The 17,480-nt window shown below is 41.3% G+C and overlaps 1 protein-coding gene across 7 annotated transcripts in view; it reads right to left on the bottom strand.

Moving 5' to 3' along the window:
• DIAPH2 (diaphanous related formin 2) overlaps positions 1-16,561 on the bottom strand; it is an 865,471-nt gene extending 848,910 nt beyond the window's left edge. For 2 of the 7 annotated variants that reach the window (XM_082447366.1, XM_082447367.1), the window contains exon 1: positions 16,201-16,561. In XM_082447366.1, coding sequence (XP_082303492.1) covers positions 16,201-16,335 — 135 coding nt within the window. In that variant the 5' untranslated portion in view covers positions 16,336-16,561. The remainder of the gene's footprint in view (positions 1-16,200) is intronic. The other 5 variants (XM_082447362.1, XM_082447364.1, XM_082447363.1 and 2 more) reach the window with 3 other exon arrangements.
• Positions 16,562-17,480: the final 919 nt, after the last annotated feature.

Genomic DNA, 17,480 nt, shown 5'->3' with positions numbered 1-17,480 from the left:
GGATTTGATGTGTGGAATGATCATACACCGTAACATCCATTTATAATGAGCACAACCGTGAACACGGCCACGCATGTTGCAGAAAGAACTGGTTCTCTATGGGAAATTGCAAGTTGAAGGGGAAGAAGCTGACCATAACACTTTCATTCAGGCAATTTAGATTTTAAGAATTTATGGAAAAAATGGAAGGAAAGTACGCAGATTCACTGTGAAGAGAAAAAAAGGATAAGAGGTCATTTCAGGCAGATGGACCAACACAGCTAATGGCTTCACTTAAATAAATGTGCAAACATAAAAAGGAAGATAAGAAGATAAAACTAGGTAACTTAACAGTAATCCTAAATATGAACATAAGCCTGGTCCTGATGAGTTGGGTGAGAAGTAGTCACTGACTTTCACTGGTGAAACAGGGAAGTTAACCTTGATCCCAACTGGAACAGAAACCATAAAGGTCAGTCAGTGACTAATATTATAGTAATACAGCCTGGTGATAAGTGAGGCAAGAGTAAACTTCATTGTGAATAAGTAAGCTTGATAAATACTGTGTGTGTGTGTGTGTGTGTGTGTGTGTGTGTGTGTGTGTGTGTGTGTGTGTTTGTGTGTCTGTCTGTCTGTTAAGGGGGTAGGGGTGTCAAGTTAATTTTTATTTTCCCTGCAAAGAGGAAGAATATTAAAACCACTGCCATAAAGTATTTCAGGTTTCAGATGAGTCTCAGATAAATGAATCAACAACTATATGCTGTTTTTAGTAGCAGTGCACCATAGTTAGGAGATGTCTTCCAGCACACAATGACCTAGTATTGAACTGAGAGTCAGAGTAGCTAGAAAGGGTTGGCATCAACTGCGTTCAGGTAGCACTGGAAGAGGCATATGATTGCCTGCAACTGGACATGGAAAAGAGCAGAAAAATTTTTGAGGTGGGAGGCAAGGAAAGCTGTTACTTTTGGCAGTCAACCGATTCAGAGGCAGAAGCTGCCAGAGAAGACTGGACCGTGGAATCTAAAATCCGTATAGATGATGACTTAAAAGTGACCAGTGTCAAAAGCTGTTGAGGTATCAAGGAATCAGCAGATGGAAAAACAGCCTTTTAAATGCATTAGGATGAGAATGAGTATTTTTCTTAGAGGTCAGACATGAGATAAACGATAAGAGGCATCGTTTACAGCTACGAAGTTATAAACACTCCAGCCCAGCAGATATCCAGTAATGGAAAGGAAAGAAATGAAAATAAAATTGGTGGGAGTCAATCAAATAAACGATGACTTGAAGACATCTTCCTTGAAGATCTGGCCCTGTCTCAATACAGAGGAAAGGACAGAATGAAGAGTAAAGAATGGCTAAGGAGCCACAAGCATTTTTCAGGCTAGGTAAACAAAAAGTCATAGGTTCCACAGCAGGGTTTCTCAACCTTGGCACTATTGACATTTTGGGTGGGATAATTCTTTGTCACGGGGGGCTGTCTTGCACACTCTAGAATGTTCAGCAGCATCCCTGGCCTCTATTCACTAGATACCAGTAGCATCCTCCCCTACTTGTGACAATCAAAAATGTCTGGACATTTGACAATCAAAAATTACCAAGTGTCCCCTGGGAGGTAAAATTGTACCTCACTGAGAACCACCGGTGTAAAGAAAAAGAACCTACTTTGGGGGACAGAGGAATGCTACATCCCTCCTTAAATATGTGTCCAAAACACAAAGCTCTTTGTGTTAGATGAGGTCAAAAACCAAAGAAGGGGCTTCCCTCGTGGCGCAGTGGTTGAGAATCTGCCTGCCAATGCAGGGGACACGGGTTCGAGCCCTGGTCTGGGAAGATCCCACATGCCGCGGAGCAACTAGGCCTGTGAGCCACAACTACTGAGCCTGCGCGTCTGGAGCCTGTGCCCGGCAACAAGAGAGGCCGCGACAGTGAAAGGCCCACGCACCGCGATGGAGAGTGGCCCCCGCTTGCTGCAACTAGAGAAGGCCCTCGCACAGAAACGAAGACCCAACACAGTCAAAAATTAATTAATTAATTAATTAATTTTTTAAAAAAGAACATATATTTAAAAAACAAACAAACAAACAAAAAAACCAAAGAAGGACATCAGCAACCACTACCATATTTGGAGGAAACATGAATTTGTAAGAAGAGATAGGAGGGATATTTGAAAAACAAAAATTTTTTAAATACTCAGTCTGCTTAATTATCTGCTGTCCCAGTTATGTTTATATCATCATGTGAGCTTAAGACAGCCTTTACCTCCTAGCTCGTACACAGTTGTATGAAAAGAATGGTACACAGTTCTATGGTACATACTGATGGTACACAGTTCCATGAAAAGAACGAACCTAGAAATTTCAGCTCATTAAGATTAGTGATCATAAGTGTGAAATAGCCTGATTCCAGGCATGTACTGGTGTATTCATGATCTATTTTACTCATCACATTTTGTTTGAAGGTTCCCTTTTCCTTTGGGGAGGAATGATGGTTAAGGCTGAGGAACTAGACCACAAATCACATTATGAACTTCCATATCACTTGGCACCTAAGCCCATAGTTTAGGGCTCTATTACTTGTCAACATGTTAACGCAAAAATAGTTTGTCACAACACTTTCAGCAGCCTAATTAAAAAAGATAGCACTTGGCTGAATATGCCACACTTTTTTAGCAGCCAATCTTTAGGCAAAGCAGGAAGGAGAAGGAAGCAGCAGGAGAAGGTAGGTGGTTCTTGGCACTCCCCTCAACAAGAAACAATGCATGTCGTGTACTTGTATAATAGGAGATAGCATTAGCTTTTCCAAAGCAGTTTTACTTCACACAGAATTTCACAAACAGAAGGAGAGTGGGGAGGGGAGGAGAGATAGAAACTACAAGATGAAGCAGGCAGGATGGCTTGCAAAGTAACCAGTTCAGAATCTACTCTCTTCATGGCTAACAAAAAAAAGACCAAAAAAAAAAAAAAAAAAAAAAAGAGAGAGAGAGAGAATCATATGCAATATGCAACAGTAGTAAAGTACAGGAGGCCTTATGGTGAACATGACATTATTTGATAGAAGCCAGACTGGTATTTTTAAGAATTACATTCATGCATCCTTAAAATCCACGGCCTCATCACTTTCATCCTCATGGCTCTTTTCTAATAAGTAAGTGGTCACATATCTGACCCACTATTTCATGGCAGTGATTCAAAGAATCTTAACTTCTGATTATCAGTGGCACTAAAATGAATGGCCCCTGAACTCTCCCTTCTAAATTAGACATAAGCATAGTGCAAATCTAGAGCAGGTCCAACCATCACCAGTCTAGAGAACCATTAGGTCTTCAGGTCAATTTAGAGCTACTCTGAAGTTTACGGTCTTAGGCAATATATGCAAAATCGTGGTTAAAAACATGGATTTTTATAGGCACACTGGTCTTGAATCCCAAATTCACCACTACATATCCTCGGGCAAGTTACTGATTGGCTCTGAGCCTTTTCTCCACACCTACAAAATAACTGTTGTGAGGATCAAATGAATTACTATTGATGGGGGGAGGATATCCGCCATCAATACCCAAGCATCCCTGCACATTCTTGCTGGGTTTGCCAAGGCTGAAAGGCCCGACAACCCTTCAGCCAGGCCATTTCCCAAGGTTGTGTTCGTAGCAAGCGACCGAGATGATGAGGTACTAAAATCACCCCCTCCCCAGACAAAGAGCAGGCTTGCTTCTGCTTACCATAAAAGTGGGAAGTCCACCAAGCTCAGTGTTCCTCTCCTGTAATGCAACTGACTGCCTGGGTAGGCATCCGTCCTGGGCTACCTCATGGGACTTAGGACTGTAGTGAACCAGCATGTCATGCTGACATTCTGGCTGCTGGTTCTGTAATGAATAAAAAACCATCTTTTGTCGCTGACCCAGGAGTCTTGAGTCCTCTGTAATCATCCGGGAAACAGCAACAGATGGGTAAGCAGGATAAAACCCCAGACCCTGCATGGTTCTTGACGATTATTGGGTTGGCCAAAAGGTTCATTCGGTTTTTCCTGTAAGATGGCTCTAGTAGCACTTAGTTGTCTTTAACTTCATTCAAAATAATTCTGTTAGATGGTACGTGACAGCTGTCATATCAGCATGCATTTAAAAAAAGACTTAAAACTGGTGAATTTTTGTGTAGCCACTTTAGTATTAAAGACGGAAGAAAAAAAGCAACATTTTCCGCATATTATGCTTTATTTTTTCCAGAAAGATAAAAACACAACCGAAATGCAAAAAACGATTTATGCAGTGTATGGAGAAGGTGCTGTGAATGATCGAACATGTCAAAAGCGGTTTGTGAAGTTTCGTTCTGGAGATTTCTCATTGGACAATGTTCCACGGTCAGGTAGACCAGTTGAAGTTGATAGCGATCAAATCGAGACATTAATTGAGAACAATCAACGTTATACCACGCGGGAGATAGCCATCATACTCAAAATATCCAAATCAGGCGATGAAAATCATTTGCACCAGCTTGGTTATGTGAATAGCTTTGATGTTTGGGTTCCACAGAAGTTAAGCAAAAAAAACCTCCTTGACTGTACTTCCTCATGCAATTCTCTACTTAAACGTAATGAAAACGTTCTGTTTTTAAAACAAATTGTGACAGGCGATGAAAAGTGGATACTGTACAATAACGTGGAATGGAAGAGATCGTGGGACAAGCGAAATGAACCACCACTAACCACACCAAAGGCCAGTCTTCATCCAAAGAAGGTGACGTGTATACGGTGGGATTGGAAGGGAGTCCTCTATTATGAGCTCCTTCCGGAAAACCAAACGATTAATTCCAACAAGTACTGCTCCCAATTAGACCAACTGAAAGCAGCACTAGACGAAAAGCGTCCAGAATTAGTCAACAGAAAACGCATGATCTTCCATCAGGGTAACGCCAGACCGCATGTTCCTTTGATGACCAGGCAAAAACTGTTACAGCTTGGCTGGGAAGTTCTGATTCATCTGCCACATTCACCAGACATTGCATCTTCGGATTTCCATTTATTCCATTCTTTACAAAATTCTCTTAAGGGAAAAAATTTCAATTCCCTGGAAGACTGTAAAAGGCGCCTGGAACAGTTCTTTGCTCAAAAAGATAAAAAGTTTTGGGAAGGTGGAATTATGAAGTTGCCTGAAAAATGGCAGAAAGTAGTGGGACAAAAGCGTGAATACGTTGTTCAATAAAGTTCTTGGTAAAAATGAAAAATGTGTCTTTTATTTTTACTTAAAAACCGAAGGCACTTTTTAGCCAACCCAATACATGCAAGGTACTTAGGGTAACAACTGGCACGTATGATCTTACTGGTTACTGAGAATCAGCTCTGGGCAGGCTTGAGCACTGCACTTGGTCAGTGAACCAAGGCTACCACCCAAGTATGAGGATGACCCAGAGGAGAGCCAGCAGGGCCCTGCACACAATGCATGGTTAAAACCATGTTGACGTTACCTTCACTGAACTAGACTTACACTCCAGAAACAGGACAGTAAAGTTAACTTGTATTTTCACCCTTAGCATTCAGCCTTAAACAGTCATCTTTCATGACTGCCGACTTTTCTTCTAACTAGAACCCAGATGTCATGTGTTTATGTTAGGGCAGATTCATTACAGCTCTCAATAACCTTTGACTCCCAGAATGTCAGAGCTGAATGGAACCTTGAAGACTTTATTTCAACTCCCTTATTTTACAGAATAAACTGACACCCAGAGAGAAAAGAGATAAATGACTTGCCCAGCGTTACATTTTAAGAAGTAGTTAGCTTACTCTCTATATAACCTTTTTAAATTGCCAGAAACTCTTAAAAAAATACAACTTAATAGGATCAGTTAGATATCCTATTCAGCTTATTTCAACTCTGTATAGCATGATTCTATAAAATAAGATGCACCTTGAAAACACAAAGCGGTGGTATTAAGATCAAAATGAAGTTTCTACTAGTTTATGGCAATATGGTTGATGACAGGTGTAGATAGGAAATGCTTTTAAATAAATCTTTCACATTCAGTCATTGATTTCCTATCCATTGGCCACCCTTCTGCATGTTACTTCTGTGCCCAGGCCATAGGATACACCATTAATAATATTTGCAGAAACAAGTAAAAACGATGGTGATGATCTTCAGGGCCGGAAACATGCAAGTGATAATAGATTATTTAAAGGGAGGGTTGAAAGCAGGGGTTTGTAATGTAACATTTTGATCCACAATTAGCTACAACAGAGCTGGTAGAAAGAGCATGGAGCCCTGCACAATTCCTACTTTAAGGTATAGCTAATGCCTCAATTCCATTTTATACAGAGATGTGGCCACTTCAAAGCTTCGTATTTGGTCTCAGACCTACTCGGCTTATGTAAAAATGGAGGATTTGGATCTCTCAGAAATTCACAAGACCATCTGAAAACGGTTTGATGAAGCAAGCATAGGATATACGGAGCAAGCCTGAGAATTTAGAGATCAGAGAACATGAGTTAGCCCTGCTTTAGTAAAACAAATACATGAAAAGCCAAACCACCAGCTTGGATAAAATCCAGGCCACTTTTATTTTTTTGCATTGTAAAATTATTCTTCCCTTTAATAGCTTGTTTAAAGACCATTAGCTACTCAACCAAAGGGGGGGGAAAATGCAAGCTAATGCACTGCCAATGAAAAACAAGCTGTGAGGTCAGCCCAAGAAAAGATTATTTCTACTCACAAACGTTCTGTGTACACACTGACTCTTCTGGAACACATTGATTTTGTAATGCAAGGTATTAGACTGCAGAGCATATTATTAGAGGAAATGCTTCTGCCAAATTTATTTTAAGCCATCTTAACTTTCCATAAGTTCTTGCCTTGAATCATGGGCTATGTAAGTGAAGAGAAATTGGAGTTATGACACAAACTTCAAAAAAATGCAGTCTTACCTGTACAATCTGTAACCATGTGAAGTACTGCGGGACAAGAAAGTCAAGAAAATGACTAGGAGGAGGGCAGAAAGGGAGGCGCCTTAGGTCAGAGAAAGTAATCAACGTATTGAACCTGTAGCCTAGATCTTCAAAGACACAGCTCTCTACACTTGAGGGCTGCAATCATCACAAGCAGGTTTAGGACAACATAGTACATACATGGACACCTTATACTGTTTTTTCCGAATCAATGACAAATGGAAAACACCTATGGTAAATGAGACATTAAACTAAGTTCTGTGCTTTGCTGAATTTCTCATCTGGTGTGAGAATAAAATCCAACTGGTCTTAACTTCAGTAGCTAGCCCGTATGGCACCTCTGTGTGAACTAGGAAAAGTGGTCCCCGGAAGTCACATTCCTGGGACTAGGCAAATGATTTGGTAAGTGATGTGACCTCTGTGGTCTCACACCCGTGAGCAGGGCCCAACCATACACAGCGGCCCTGGTCTCGATTACACATTTAAGTTCAAAATGTCAGTGTGCAGTCTACACAAGGTCTTGCTTTCTCCACATAGAATCTTCCTTAAGCAGCTTCAGCCAGCATAATATGCTATTAAGCCTTTGAGATTTTATCAGTGATTGATCTCGAAGCACATAAAACACCACCTCCAGAGTTGTCCCTCCCTCGACCGAACCAAAACGTGAAAAACGCCACCTGTCCAGCCCCAACAATTATCACTCATCTCCTGTTTTGAGGAAAAATCACCCACCTGATTGGGTCAGTAAATGGTTAGCTTAGAAGTTGCAGGGTGGAGATGGGTTGCCAGCCTAAAGCTACCTGAGTCCGCAAAGCTCAAGAAATTATATGCTTATTGCCGCGCAGCACAATAACAGCACTAAATTGCTGTCTGGAAAGTAGTGGTTACACAGTTTCTTTGGTAAATCTGTGTGGACTGTAGGCCTTTTGCCCAAGTCGATTTCTCATACTTACCCACTCCACCCATCCCCAGCTCTATCACCTCATTAGTGTAGCCTGTTTTTTCAATTTTAACCCCACAAATGTCTAAATAAGGAAACTTAATAGTTCAGACTTCTTTGTAAAGCTTTGCTCACCCAGTTATCCACGTGCGGCAACTTAGAGTGTATTAAAAAGGCTAAAAAACACAGGCACTTCAAGTACCAAATTGGCCTGTGTATGGAAATTGAAACTAGAGCTAGTAACATAAACTTAGTTGTATGCGTGTGTATACCAAAGAGTTACATGAACCCTTTATCGACAGAACTCAAGAAGACGGCCCTTTGCCCAACTGTCTACAATTTCCCTGGGAGGGAAATTCTTGCACATAACCCCACTCCACTTCACAAATTGCAAAATGAAGAATGAGTGATTACCCAATTAGTGAGTGGAGCTAAAAGTCTTAATTTGGTCTCTTTTCTCAGCACATAGTAGCTGTTCTAAGGAGCCTCTCCACACTTGTACAGTCAAACTTTCCAGATAGTTCTACAGAATTAAAGACACAATTGAACTTAACTGGAGCTGATACTTTATGATAGCACTTTATGTGGAGCAACTTTGAACGACATTTTACCATTAATATAAAGCTGTATTTGTTTAAAGAGCTCGATGACATGTACATTAATTAGGCACACATGAGATTAAAAATCTGTTTTTTGAGGCAATTGGGGGTATTTGATTATGAATTGAGTGTCAGATGATACCAAGGAATATGTTAATTTTTAAAGATGTGACAAAGTCAGTAATTTTTATAGAGATGCACACTGAAGTATGCAGGAGTAAAATGACGATATCTGGGATTTGCATTAAAGTACTTTAGCAAGGAAAAAAATAAAGGATGGATGAAGCAAATGTTGAAAATCAAAATAACTACATAGTTAATGGTATAATACCCAATGGTGGTTCATTATACTATCCTGTCTACTTTTTAGTATGTTGAAATTTTTCATACCTTTTATTAAAAAAGCCTTATTAACTAGCCCATATTATAACTAAAGTGAAAACTCTATTTTAGCTCTTTTATTGATACTTTTAGCTAGGGGAAAGACCAACAAATTAAACGTAGATAAAAGTTCCTCATAATTTTGAGCAGATCTTTACAAAAAAGCATGTGGATATCTATCACAGAAGAACAAATAGATTTTTTTTTTTAAGGATTTTACCCAACATCTTTTCTCCCTTGGATGAACACCAGGATTGCCAGGTGATTGAATCAATAACGTTTGCGAAATCATTCATTCCTAATGAAGTCGTAGATTCCTACCTAGGCCTGCCTGAATAGCCAGCTGAGAAACTCCTCACTTGCACTAGGCACCACGACATAGAGCCCTAGCAGACAGAGAGACTGGAGGCCGATTTGCTGTTCTGTATCTGGTAGCAATGTAGCTGACTCTCTCGCTAAAGCAATACAGCAAAACCTTCATTAAACCAAAGCCTGTGTAAGTAGTGATTAGTAAGATTTTGCTTTCTACATTCTTTCATGAGAAAGGCACCAATACCCTTTTCCCCAGGCCACCTCACATAAAGCAAGCAAGGATCAGGATTCAGCTGAATGTCTGTTCAAGCTACAGCCCAAGTAAATCATTTAGACTGAAACGGATTCAGCCTGATCAGGTAAATAAGTTTTAAATTAGTGTGAATTGATTTCTTTCTACTACATTCATAATAAATAGCTATGTGAAAATGTATCTCAGCCTCCCTTTACATGCATCATTTTTGAGCTGTCTTCCACTTGAGTATCTTCTACAAGATGCCCACTTGGATATCAAGTATATAACTGTATTTTAAGTCATCTGTCCATCATCTTAGTTTCTTCAGTCATGAGACAAAAGAAAATATCAAACAGCCAAAATCTGACAGAAGGAATTGGTCTCTTCTGCATGGCAGACGGAATATAGGACCAGGAGAAAGTTGGGTCTTCAATAATCATCCTTACGGTGCTACTGATATCCAGAGCTAGTTAGTCAAATGTGCTGATTCATGTAAATTAGCATATATTATGTATGTACTATTTTCAGAGCATCCTGTTATTTACAGTGTTCTTTGAGACCAGGTTGGAAAAGAATATGATTTTACTTCAATGACATGTTGCTACTGCCAGAGCTCTTGACACTCAGAGTGAAATCTAGGTGGATTACAATGATAATTGTTCCAAAAAGGAACAAAAAAAGAGATTGAATAATTTTTCACTTTCAGAGTGCCTGAAGCATAATGACTCAGTGCTATAGTTAACTTTGACAAGAGAACTGAGAGCTTTTAAACTTATCTCTAGGTCAGACTCCTTAACACATCAGTGACTCAGTTTTCTTATTTGTACAACAGCAGTAAGCTGCCTGACAAGACAGAATTGTCATAGGTATGTAGTGAAGCTTTCTTAACAGAAATTTTAAATGCCTCAAAATTGATACATGGAAAGAAAAGGATAGCCTGATTCTTTTTTAAAAAAATTACAGTGAAAAAAAAGTTAAACTCACATCTTGTATTCATTAAACAGAAAGAATTATTAGCAGAAGGACAGAATGTATAATCTTTCAAATGGACAAATGGAATTGGAGAGAGAATAAGCAATCAATCAGCACACGGCCATATTATGGCACTTTGTACAATAATAATCTTAGAACTATCAAATTGCAAGAAAGCCATTAAACTATCCAACCACAATACATTTGATTCAGGTAATGCAAGGGGTTAACAATAATGCTCTATATTTGCATAGCAATATAGAATTTTCTATATGCTTTCTCATTCGTCACTGTGTTTTATCTAAACCACCTTGTAAAGCAAATCAGGAAAGCATTTATCGCTGACTGGCAGATGTTAATCAAGGGCTCAAACCTCTGGTATTAAACGGCTCATCAGAGATCACAAGCAACTAAAAGATAGAATAAATACTGGAACCCAGGTCCTTTGGTCCTCCATTCAGTATTCTTTAGCCAATAATCTGATATCTCCTATTAATACCAATAAAATGTTACTTGGGTCATCATCAGTTGTTTTTTTTTTTTTAATTTTTATGGGAGTATAGCTGATTTACAAGGTTGTATTAGTTTCTGCTGTACAGCAAAGTGATTCAGTTATACATATACATATATCCACTCTTCTTTAGATTCTTGTCCCATATAGGTCATTACAGAGTACTGAGAAGAGTTCCCTGTGCTATACAGTAGGTTATTAGTTATCTATTTTATATATAATACTGTGTATATGTCAATCTCTATCTCCCAATTTATCCCGCCTTCCCCCACTTCCCCCTTTCTCCCATGGTAACCATAAGTTTGTTTTCTACATCTCTGACTCTATTTCTGTTTTGTAAATAAGTTCATTTGTACCATTTTTTTTTTTTTGGATACTGGTTCCCCACATGGAAGTTCAGGCTGTGACATCACAAGAACCCAACCAAACAAACGAGGCAGTAAGGGATGAGATCGTCCAGCCAAGAAGTTTCTCGACTTTCAAAATTAGAGAAAGGACACAGAAGAATGTACAGACAGGTTCATTTGATGGAGCATATATTCTAAGAGAAAAAATGGCACATTTCTTTTTCAAAAAGCCTCTTTTCAACAATTTACACTCTCAAAATGTTTGGCCTATAGGGAAAGACTTCCCAGCTAATAATCATTTGTTGAGTAGCTCTGCACGCCAGCACCGGTCTGCAAGGTTTTCAAGAATAGGCATAAAGCAGGACCCAAGCACTTTAAAATCTTTTGGAGGTATGAGATCAGCATATAACATTCAGACCCACGATAGGAATTCAGAATAAGGAAGAGCCTTCAGTAAGCTGAAGTTTAATGGAAGAATGAGAGAATTATTAGGCACCAGCTGGACTGTGAGAGGCGGGTTAGATTTATAAAGGAGAAATATGGCGGACATTTCCAATTTGGTGAAGATGTTCAGGGTGGGTAGCAGGAAGGAGAGGCAATGGATTGGCAGGAGGAAACTGAGATGTACAGAAATATGCCGAGTAAATGGATGAGCTAGGAAATGGATGAGTGGATGCACTGCAATTGGAATCCAGGTCTCTAACCCTAAACATCGAACTCTTATGCCATTCTGCTCCTCCTAACTGGTCTTCCTGCCTCCATTCTGGCATCCCTGTCCAAGAAATTCTCCACCGTTTTAAGTTTCTTTCTGAAATACAATTCAGCTCAGTCTCCTCCTTACATTTCTTCAATGACTTAGTATGGCTTTCAGAAAGAAGCTGAAACTCTAACATGGCATACAAATACCCATCATGACCTGGACTCAGTCTCTTTTCTAACAGGTCTACCATATGGAACCTTTGTTTCAGCCACTACCATCTATCCGCAGCTTCTTTACTGGACATGCTACCACGTCTCTCTACCTTTGTATTCATTGTTCTTTCACCCTTAAATGCCTTTCCCTCCCCTTCTTCAATTAATGCCTTATTCTTCAAGCCTTGGTGCAAACGTCGCCTACTATGGTAAGCCTTTCCTTACCACACTCAAGCATCCAATTAGACTCAGATGCCTCTCCACGTTTCTATTATCACCCTGCTAATACATATTCCCATTGTTCCTTATCACACCACTCTGTAGTCATTAATTAACTTCCCTGTCTCCCTCACTAGACAATGGCACCTTTGTATCACCAATCTTCGGAATAATGCCTAGAACGTAGTACGTGCTCAGTTAAGTGTTTGTGTCATACAGGAACACACTGTGCTCAGCCTTTATCAATTAAAATCAAAACATGATTTATCCAACTAAAAACAAATAACCAAATACTCAGGAAGTTATGTAAGAACCAGAACATTAACTTCCGTTATTTCAAGTTACTAATGTGACTCTACTATCTAAACAACCAAAGGTTTCAGGAATTATACAGAAACACAAAGTCAAAATGCAAAAACATCAAAGAATGTTAAGCCACTCTACACCATGGTATGTGTGTGAGGACTGCTGGTTCTACCTTAACACTAGCCTCTCTTAATGGTTAAGTCACTGCCTTAAATACGTGGGATTTAGGATGTCCCCTTCATGACACTTCTAGAGCTCTCTGTACTACTTGACTTGACAAAATACATTCCATGGTTGACATCAAATTCCTAATTAAGATTCATGCTGTTTGATGACATGCTACAATCTGGGCCTAACCAGATAGTTACATAAAATACAAAGCTCTACTACTAAGGCATTATCCAAACTGTGATGAGTCCAAAACAAGGTTGCCTTCATTAAAAAGAACCAAAATAAAAGGGTCATTATGAGGATGCACAGATGAAGAAAATGGAAGTAAGCTTTGTCAAATTGATTTAATTAATCTCAAGCAGAAGTTGTTAAGGGTCCTGAAACGTCGCTCTGAAAAAATTCTAATACCCATCAAAAGGTTGAGGATATAAATGAAAGTAGTTCCTCTCTATAGAAAACATGCCTTCCTTCTCCAGTTTCCCAGAACAATGAGAAACTAAATGAAAACAACTGAATCACAAGCCTTATACTGTACGCATCCACTATACCATAGCTATCACTTTAAATTTTCTATGCAGTAAAAACTTTCATTTTAGCTAATACTATATAGATGTGTGTAATTAACCGCTTACTCCCAGACGCACTATCTTCAGTATCTACCACTCATGTGGTCAGTGTTATTTCCCTTCTCCCTTGTCGGTGACCTCCTCCTCTCCCCAGTCTCTTCAAGTGGAATCAACTGGCATTTCCTTTACTCTCTCTCTGGTAACCCAAAAGTTCTTATTCTTCTATAGGAGACATATGCCTTTGAGAAACTGATGAAAACTATGGGGCCCAGAAAACTGAATGTACCTACATACACTCAAATTTTTTCATATGATTTCAGTTTAAGAACGCTTATCCCCCATAATCACCTACACAAATAATTTCTACTACCATATGGCTCTCTTTTACAATCCCCCACAACTCCTTTACACACACACACACAAACACAATTAAGGACTACTACAGTGGTTAACAACATAATACTCAAAATAATAAAATTTAGTCTAGGTAAAGCTTTATTTTACCAGCAATATTTTAAGAATCCCAGATGAACTCCTCTCTACATGGCCTTAGAACATGTTGAGCACTTCAATAAGACAACTCAAAATAAGGAGTAAGGCATTTATTTTAAAAGTTTACCAAGTCTTATTATTTGATCAACTTTCTTGCCTTAAAATGTGCTGAAATGTCTTCCTAAATTTATGTTTATAAACTCTGACATATCTGCTTGTAAAATCATGTAAGGCTCAAAAATTATTTTGAGTACAAAAGCAAGTTCCCATTGATATTCACAAACTCTTGGATTCAAATACTTGTTCTACTGTATCAAGCTATACTCAACACCAAATAGTGTTAGCTAGGAACTGAAAGTGATACCATCTCATAACTATCTAGTTACCTTGTCAAAGCATAAAAGATGCAACAGGACAAATGACCAAAAGGATGGGAAGAATAGAATCAAGGTGTTATTACTAACAGACAGAAATAAGTGCTTTCTCTTGAGCTTACACATCCTAAAAGTGGAAGGCTCTTGCTAGATGTACCAAACTCTTTGTGGAAACTATCAATTCGCTTTTACTTTTGCTTAAACTTTTAATCATTGTTTAAACCAGTTTTGTACTGGATCCAAAAAGAAAAAAGAAACAAACATGATCACTCTTTTACCGCAAACATAAAATTTCAACATCAGGATTTTTAAATACATTAAACTTTGGTAACACACTCACAAAACTTTTCTAAGTATTATAATAGGGGCACCCATTAACCCCCTGCCAGTACAGACAATTCACAAAGAGCTTGTGACTCAGTTCCTTCACTTGTAAATACCTGGGGGGAGGGGAGATAAGAGGACACATCAAGTAATTCTTAATTTGCCTCAAGTTAGGGTGGAATTGATGAGACTTTAAACTGGTTGTTTTATTCTACCCCACTAGGTCCCTTTCCACATAATGGAAGGCTACATATTTCCTGTAACGATAACACTTCGGTCACTGTTTTCCAATCTGGACAGTTCATAATTGAAAGGCAAACAGCAGGCAAGGGAGAGAAGCACAACAGGTACATACTAAATGGCCAGATACCCTAAGAAAAGGCTTTAGTTATACGTCACTGCCTCCTTCCTTATTATAATCAAGTTGCTGGTTAAAACAGAAAACTAGATATGCAACATGGGGCTTGTGCTCCAGACCTAAACGAAGAACCTTCAGACAGAAGGAGTATTTGCTGAATTTGTGCTGGAAAACCATATCCCCTCTGCCACCCAAATTAGAAAGTTTATTGATAAATGTCTGCCTAATATTTGCCAGGGTTGGCAAAAATAGTCTTTGGCCAATATACTGTAAGAATTTGACCAGTTTTTAAGTTTCACTATTATTAAACCATTTTCCTATAAGCTGAAGGGGAAAAAAAAAAAAAAGAGGAACCGTTTTAACTGATGAGTTGAAGACACTCCAGTATTTCTCAATCTAATACCAGGCCCCATAGATTTCATTCCTCTGCACATGAAGTCAGTGGCAGGAAATGGACTGCTCCCACTGGTGCACACACTCTCAGGACGGGGAGATTTGTGCCGTCTGCCTACTGCTTTTGAGCGTTCTTAATCAACTAACTGCAAGTACTGGACGACTCTGACGATTACACACACGACAGTTGGTGGTACCTCACCCAGCCTCTAACTCCCACGCTCCCCCCACTCCTCCAAAGAAATGTTTCTCGGAAGAGCACATGGAGAGGCAAGGGGAAAAAAAAAGCATGTAGGCGCCTCTTCCTTAGATATCTGGTCAAGTAGAAAGACTGGGGGCCTACGTTGTGTGTTTTTTGTTGTTGTTTTGGGGATTTTTTGTTTGGTTGGTTAATTGGTTGTTTTGGGGGTTTTTTGTAAGTCTGTGGGTGGGCTCCCAAGTAGTGGGACTGAAAAAAAAGAGCTAGGTTCCCCTGCCCGAACCCTAAGCTTTAAGAGGCAAAAACCCAGCAACTGACAAGGGTGGGAGGGGAATGGAATCGCGCAAAGAAGGTTCGCGCCCACAAGTTAGACAAACAACAGCCCCTAGCCGGTACTCGGGGTCTCCCCAAGTTGGGGTGGGGCCTTTCTCCTTCCCGCACCGCCTCCCGGTCTGCCAAGAGGGGAAAGAGGTTAAGTGGAGAAGGGGGTGCTCTTCCGCCCCCACGCCGTCTCCGCGCCTCGGCGTGGCCGCTGCTTTAGCGGCTCCCGGAGTTGCACAGCGAGGTCGCGGTCACCCTTGGGAGGGGGCCCCGGGTCCCCCCGTGTTCAACGGCAGGAGGACCCCGGGGCTCTCGCTGTCCCCAAGGCCGGCGGGGGCTGCGGGAGCACTCACCAATTTAGGTTTGTTTTTCGTTTCCTCTTCGTTGGCGGCCCGGTTCCCCGCGCTCCGCTTGTTGCTTCGGCCCCCACCGGGTTCCTCGCCGCAGCCTCCGGCGCCCGACGCCGCCGCCGCCCCGGGCTGCTCCATCTTTCTCCGGCCCTGTCACCTGTGCCCTGGAACCCCACCTCTCCTCCACTGAGGAAGCCCCTCGGGGCGGTCCCGCTGCCCCGCGTGGATTCGGCAGCACCTCCTCCTGGAAGGGGGAGAGAGTAGGTCTGCCGAGTTCACGTCCCCGGGGCTCCCGAAGCGACAAGCCGTTGCCACTACTCTGCGCTGGGGCAAGCCCTGCCCCCGAGCGGCTGCAATTACCACGGTCGCCGCCGCCGCCGCCCTCAGGGTGGTGTTAGGGTGGAGGGAAAGTAGGTGCCTATCTCTTTAAGAGGGCCTCCGCACACGTGATTCATCAAAGTGCCCGCAGTCCGCCGCCCGGGCGCGGAAAGCTGCTTCCTACTCCCGCTGCCGAGCCGGCCGGGCTACTGAGCATGCCCGGCGCGGCGACAGCTGCCAAACGAGAGGACTTTAAGCTGCGGTTAAGCACTGATTTCCCTTCCTAGGGGCCTAGCGTGAAATGGGAGGGAACTAGCCAAGAGAGAGGAGGTGTAGCCCATTTTAGAGATGGGGACACTGAGGCCCGGCAGGATTCACGTGTGAGTTTCACCTGAGTCTCCGCTTCCACTCGTGTAGGCCAGAGCACCTTCCCCGGCTGGCCGAGGCCTCGCCGGGGGTGTGGTTGTGTTCCACGTCTTGGGAGGGGTTGATTGGCAAGGCAACTAGCATCCTGTAGGAAAACCGCCACGGGGAGCGCTGATTAATTGCCTAGACAGACTGTACGGGTGAAAGTAGAAGGAGTGGGTGCTTTCTGTTGCCATGATTGCGTTGCGACCAAAGAAATACAGTCGTTCCTTTATTCCCAGGCTGCCAGGTAGTAGAAGCATCAGGCGCCCACTGCTTAATCCCGAGGGGGTGTAAGGCTCTTTAGCCAAAGCACCTATGGAGAGCTAACAATTGGATTGAGTGCTATTTTCAGTTTACTGAGCTACTTTAGGTTTACAGTTGTTGTGGGGAGCGAATAAGATCTTGTGTGTCAAAGCTTTGTTAAAAATGTAAATCTCTAGACAAATGCTAGGTGATTTGGTGCAGCAGCAGCAACAGGGCACCGCTGGTATTCGTAATCTTTCGTCCTGCAGTTGTCAGGAAGAGGCCCACGCCGCTTTAAAAATAAAGTTCACATT

Source organism: Balaenoptera physalus (assembly GCF_965194825.1).
Source record: "Balaenoptera physalus genome assembly, chromosome: X".
NCBI classification, from domain to species: domain Eukaryota; kingdom Metazoa; phylum Chordata; class Mammalia; order Artiodactyla; family Balaenopteridae; genus Balaenoptera; species Balaenoptera physalus.
The sequence above is the reverse complement of the archived record's forward strand: the minus strand, read 5'-3'. Positions and strand labels throughout refer to the sequence as shown.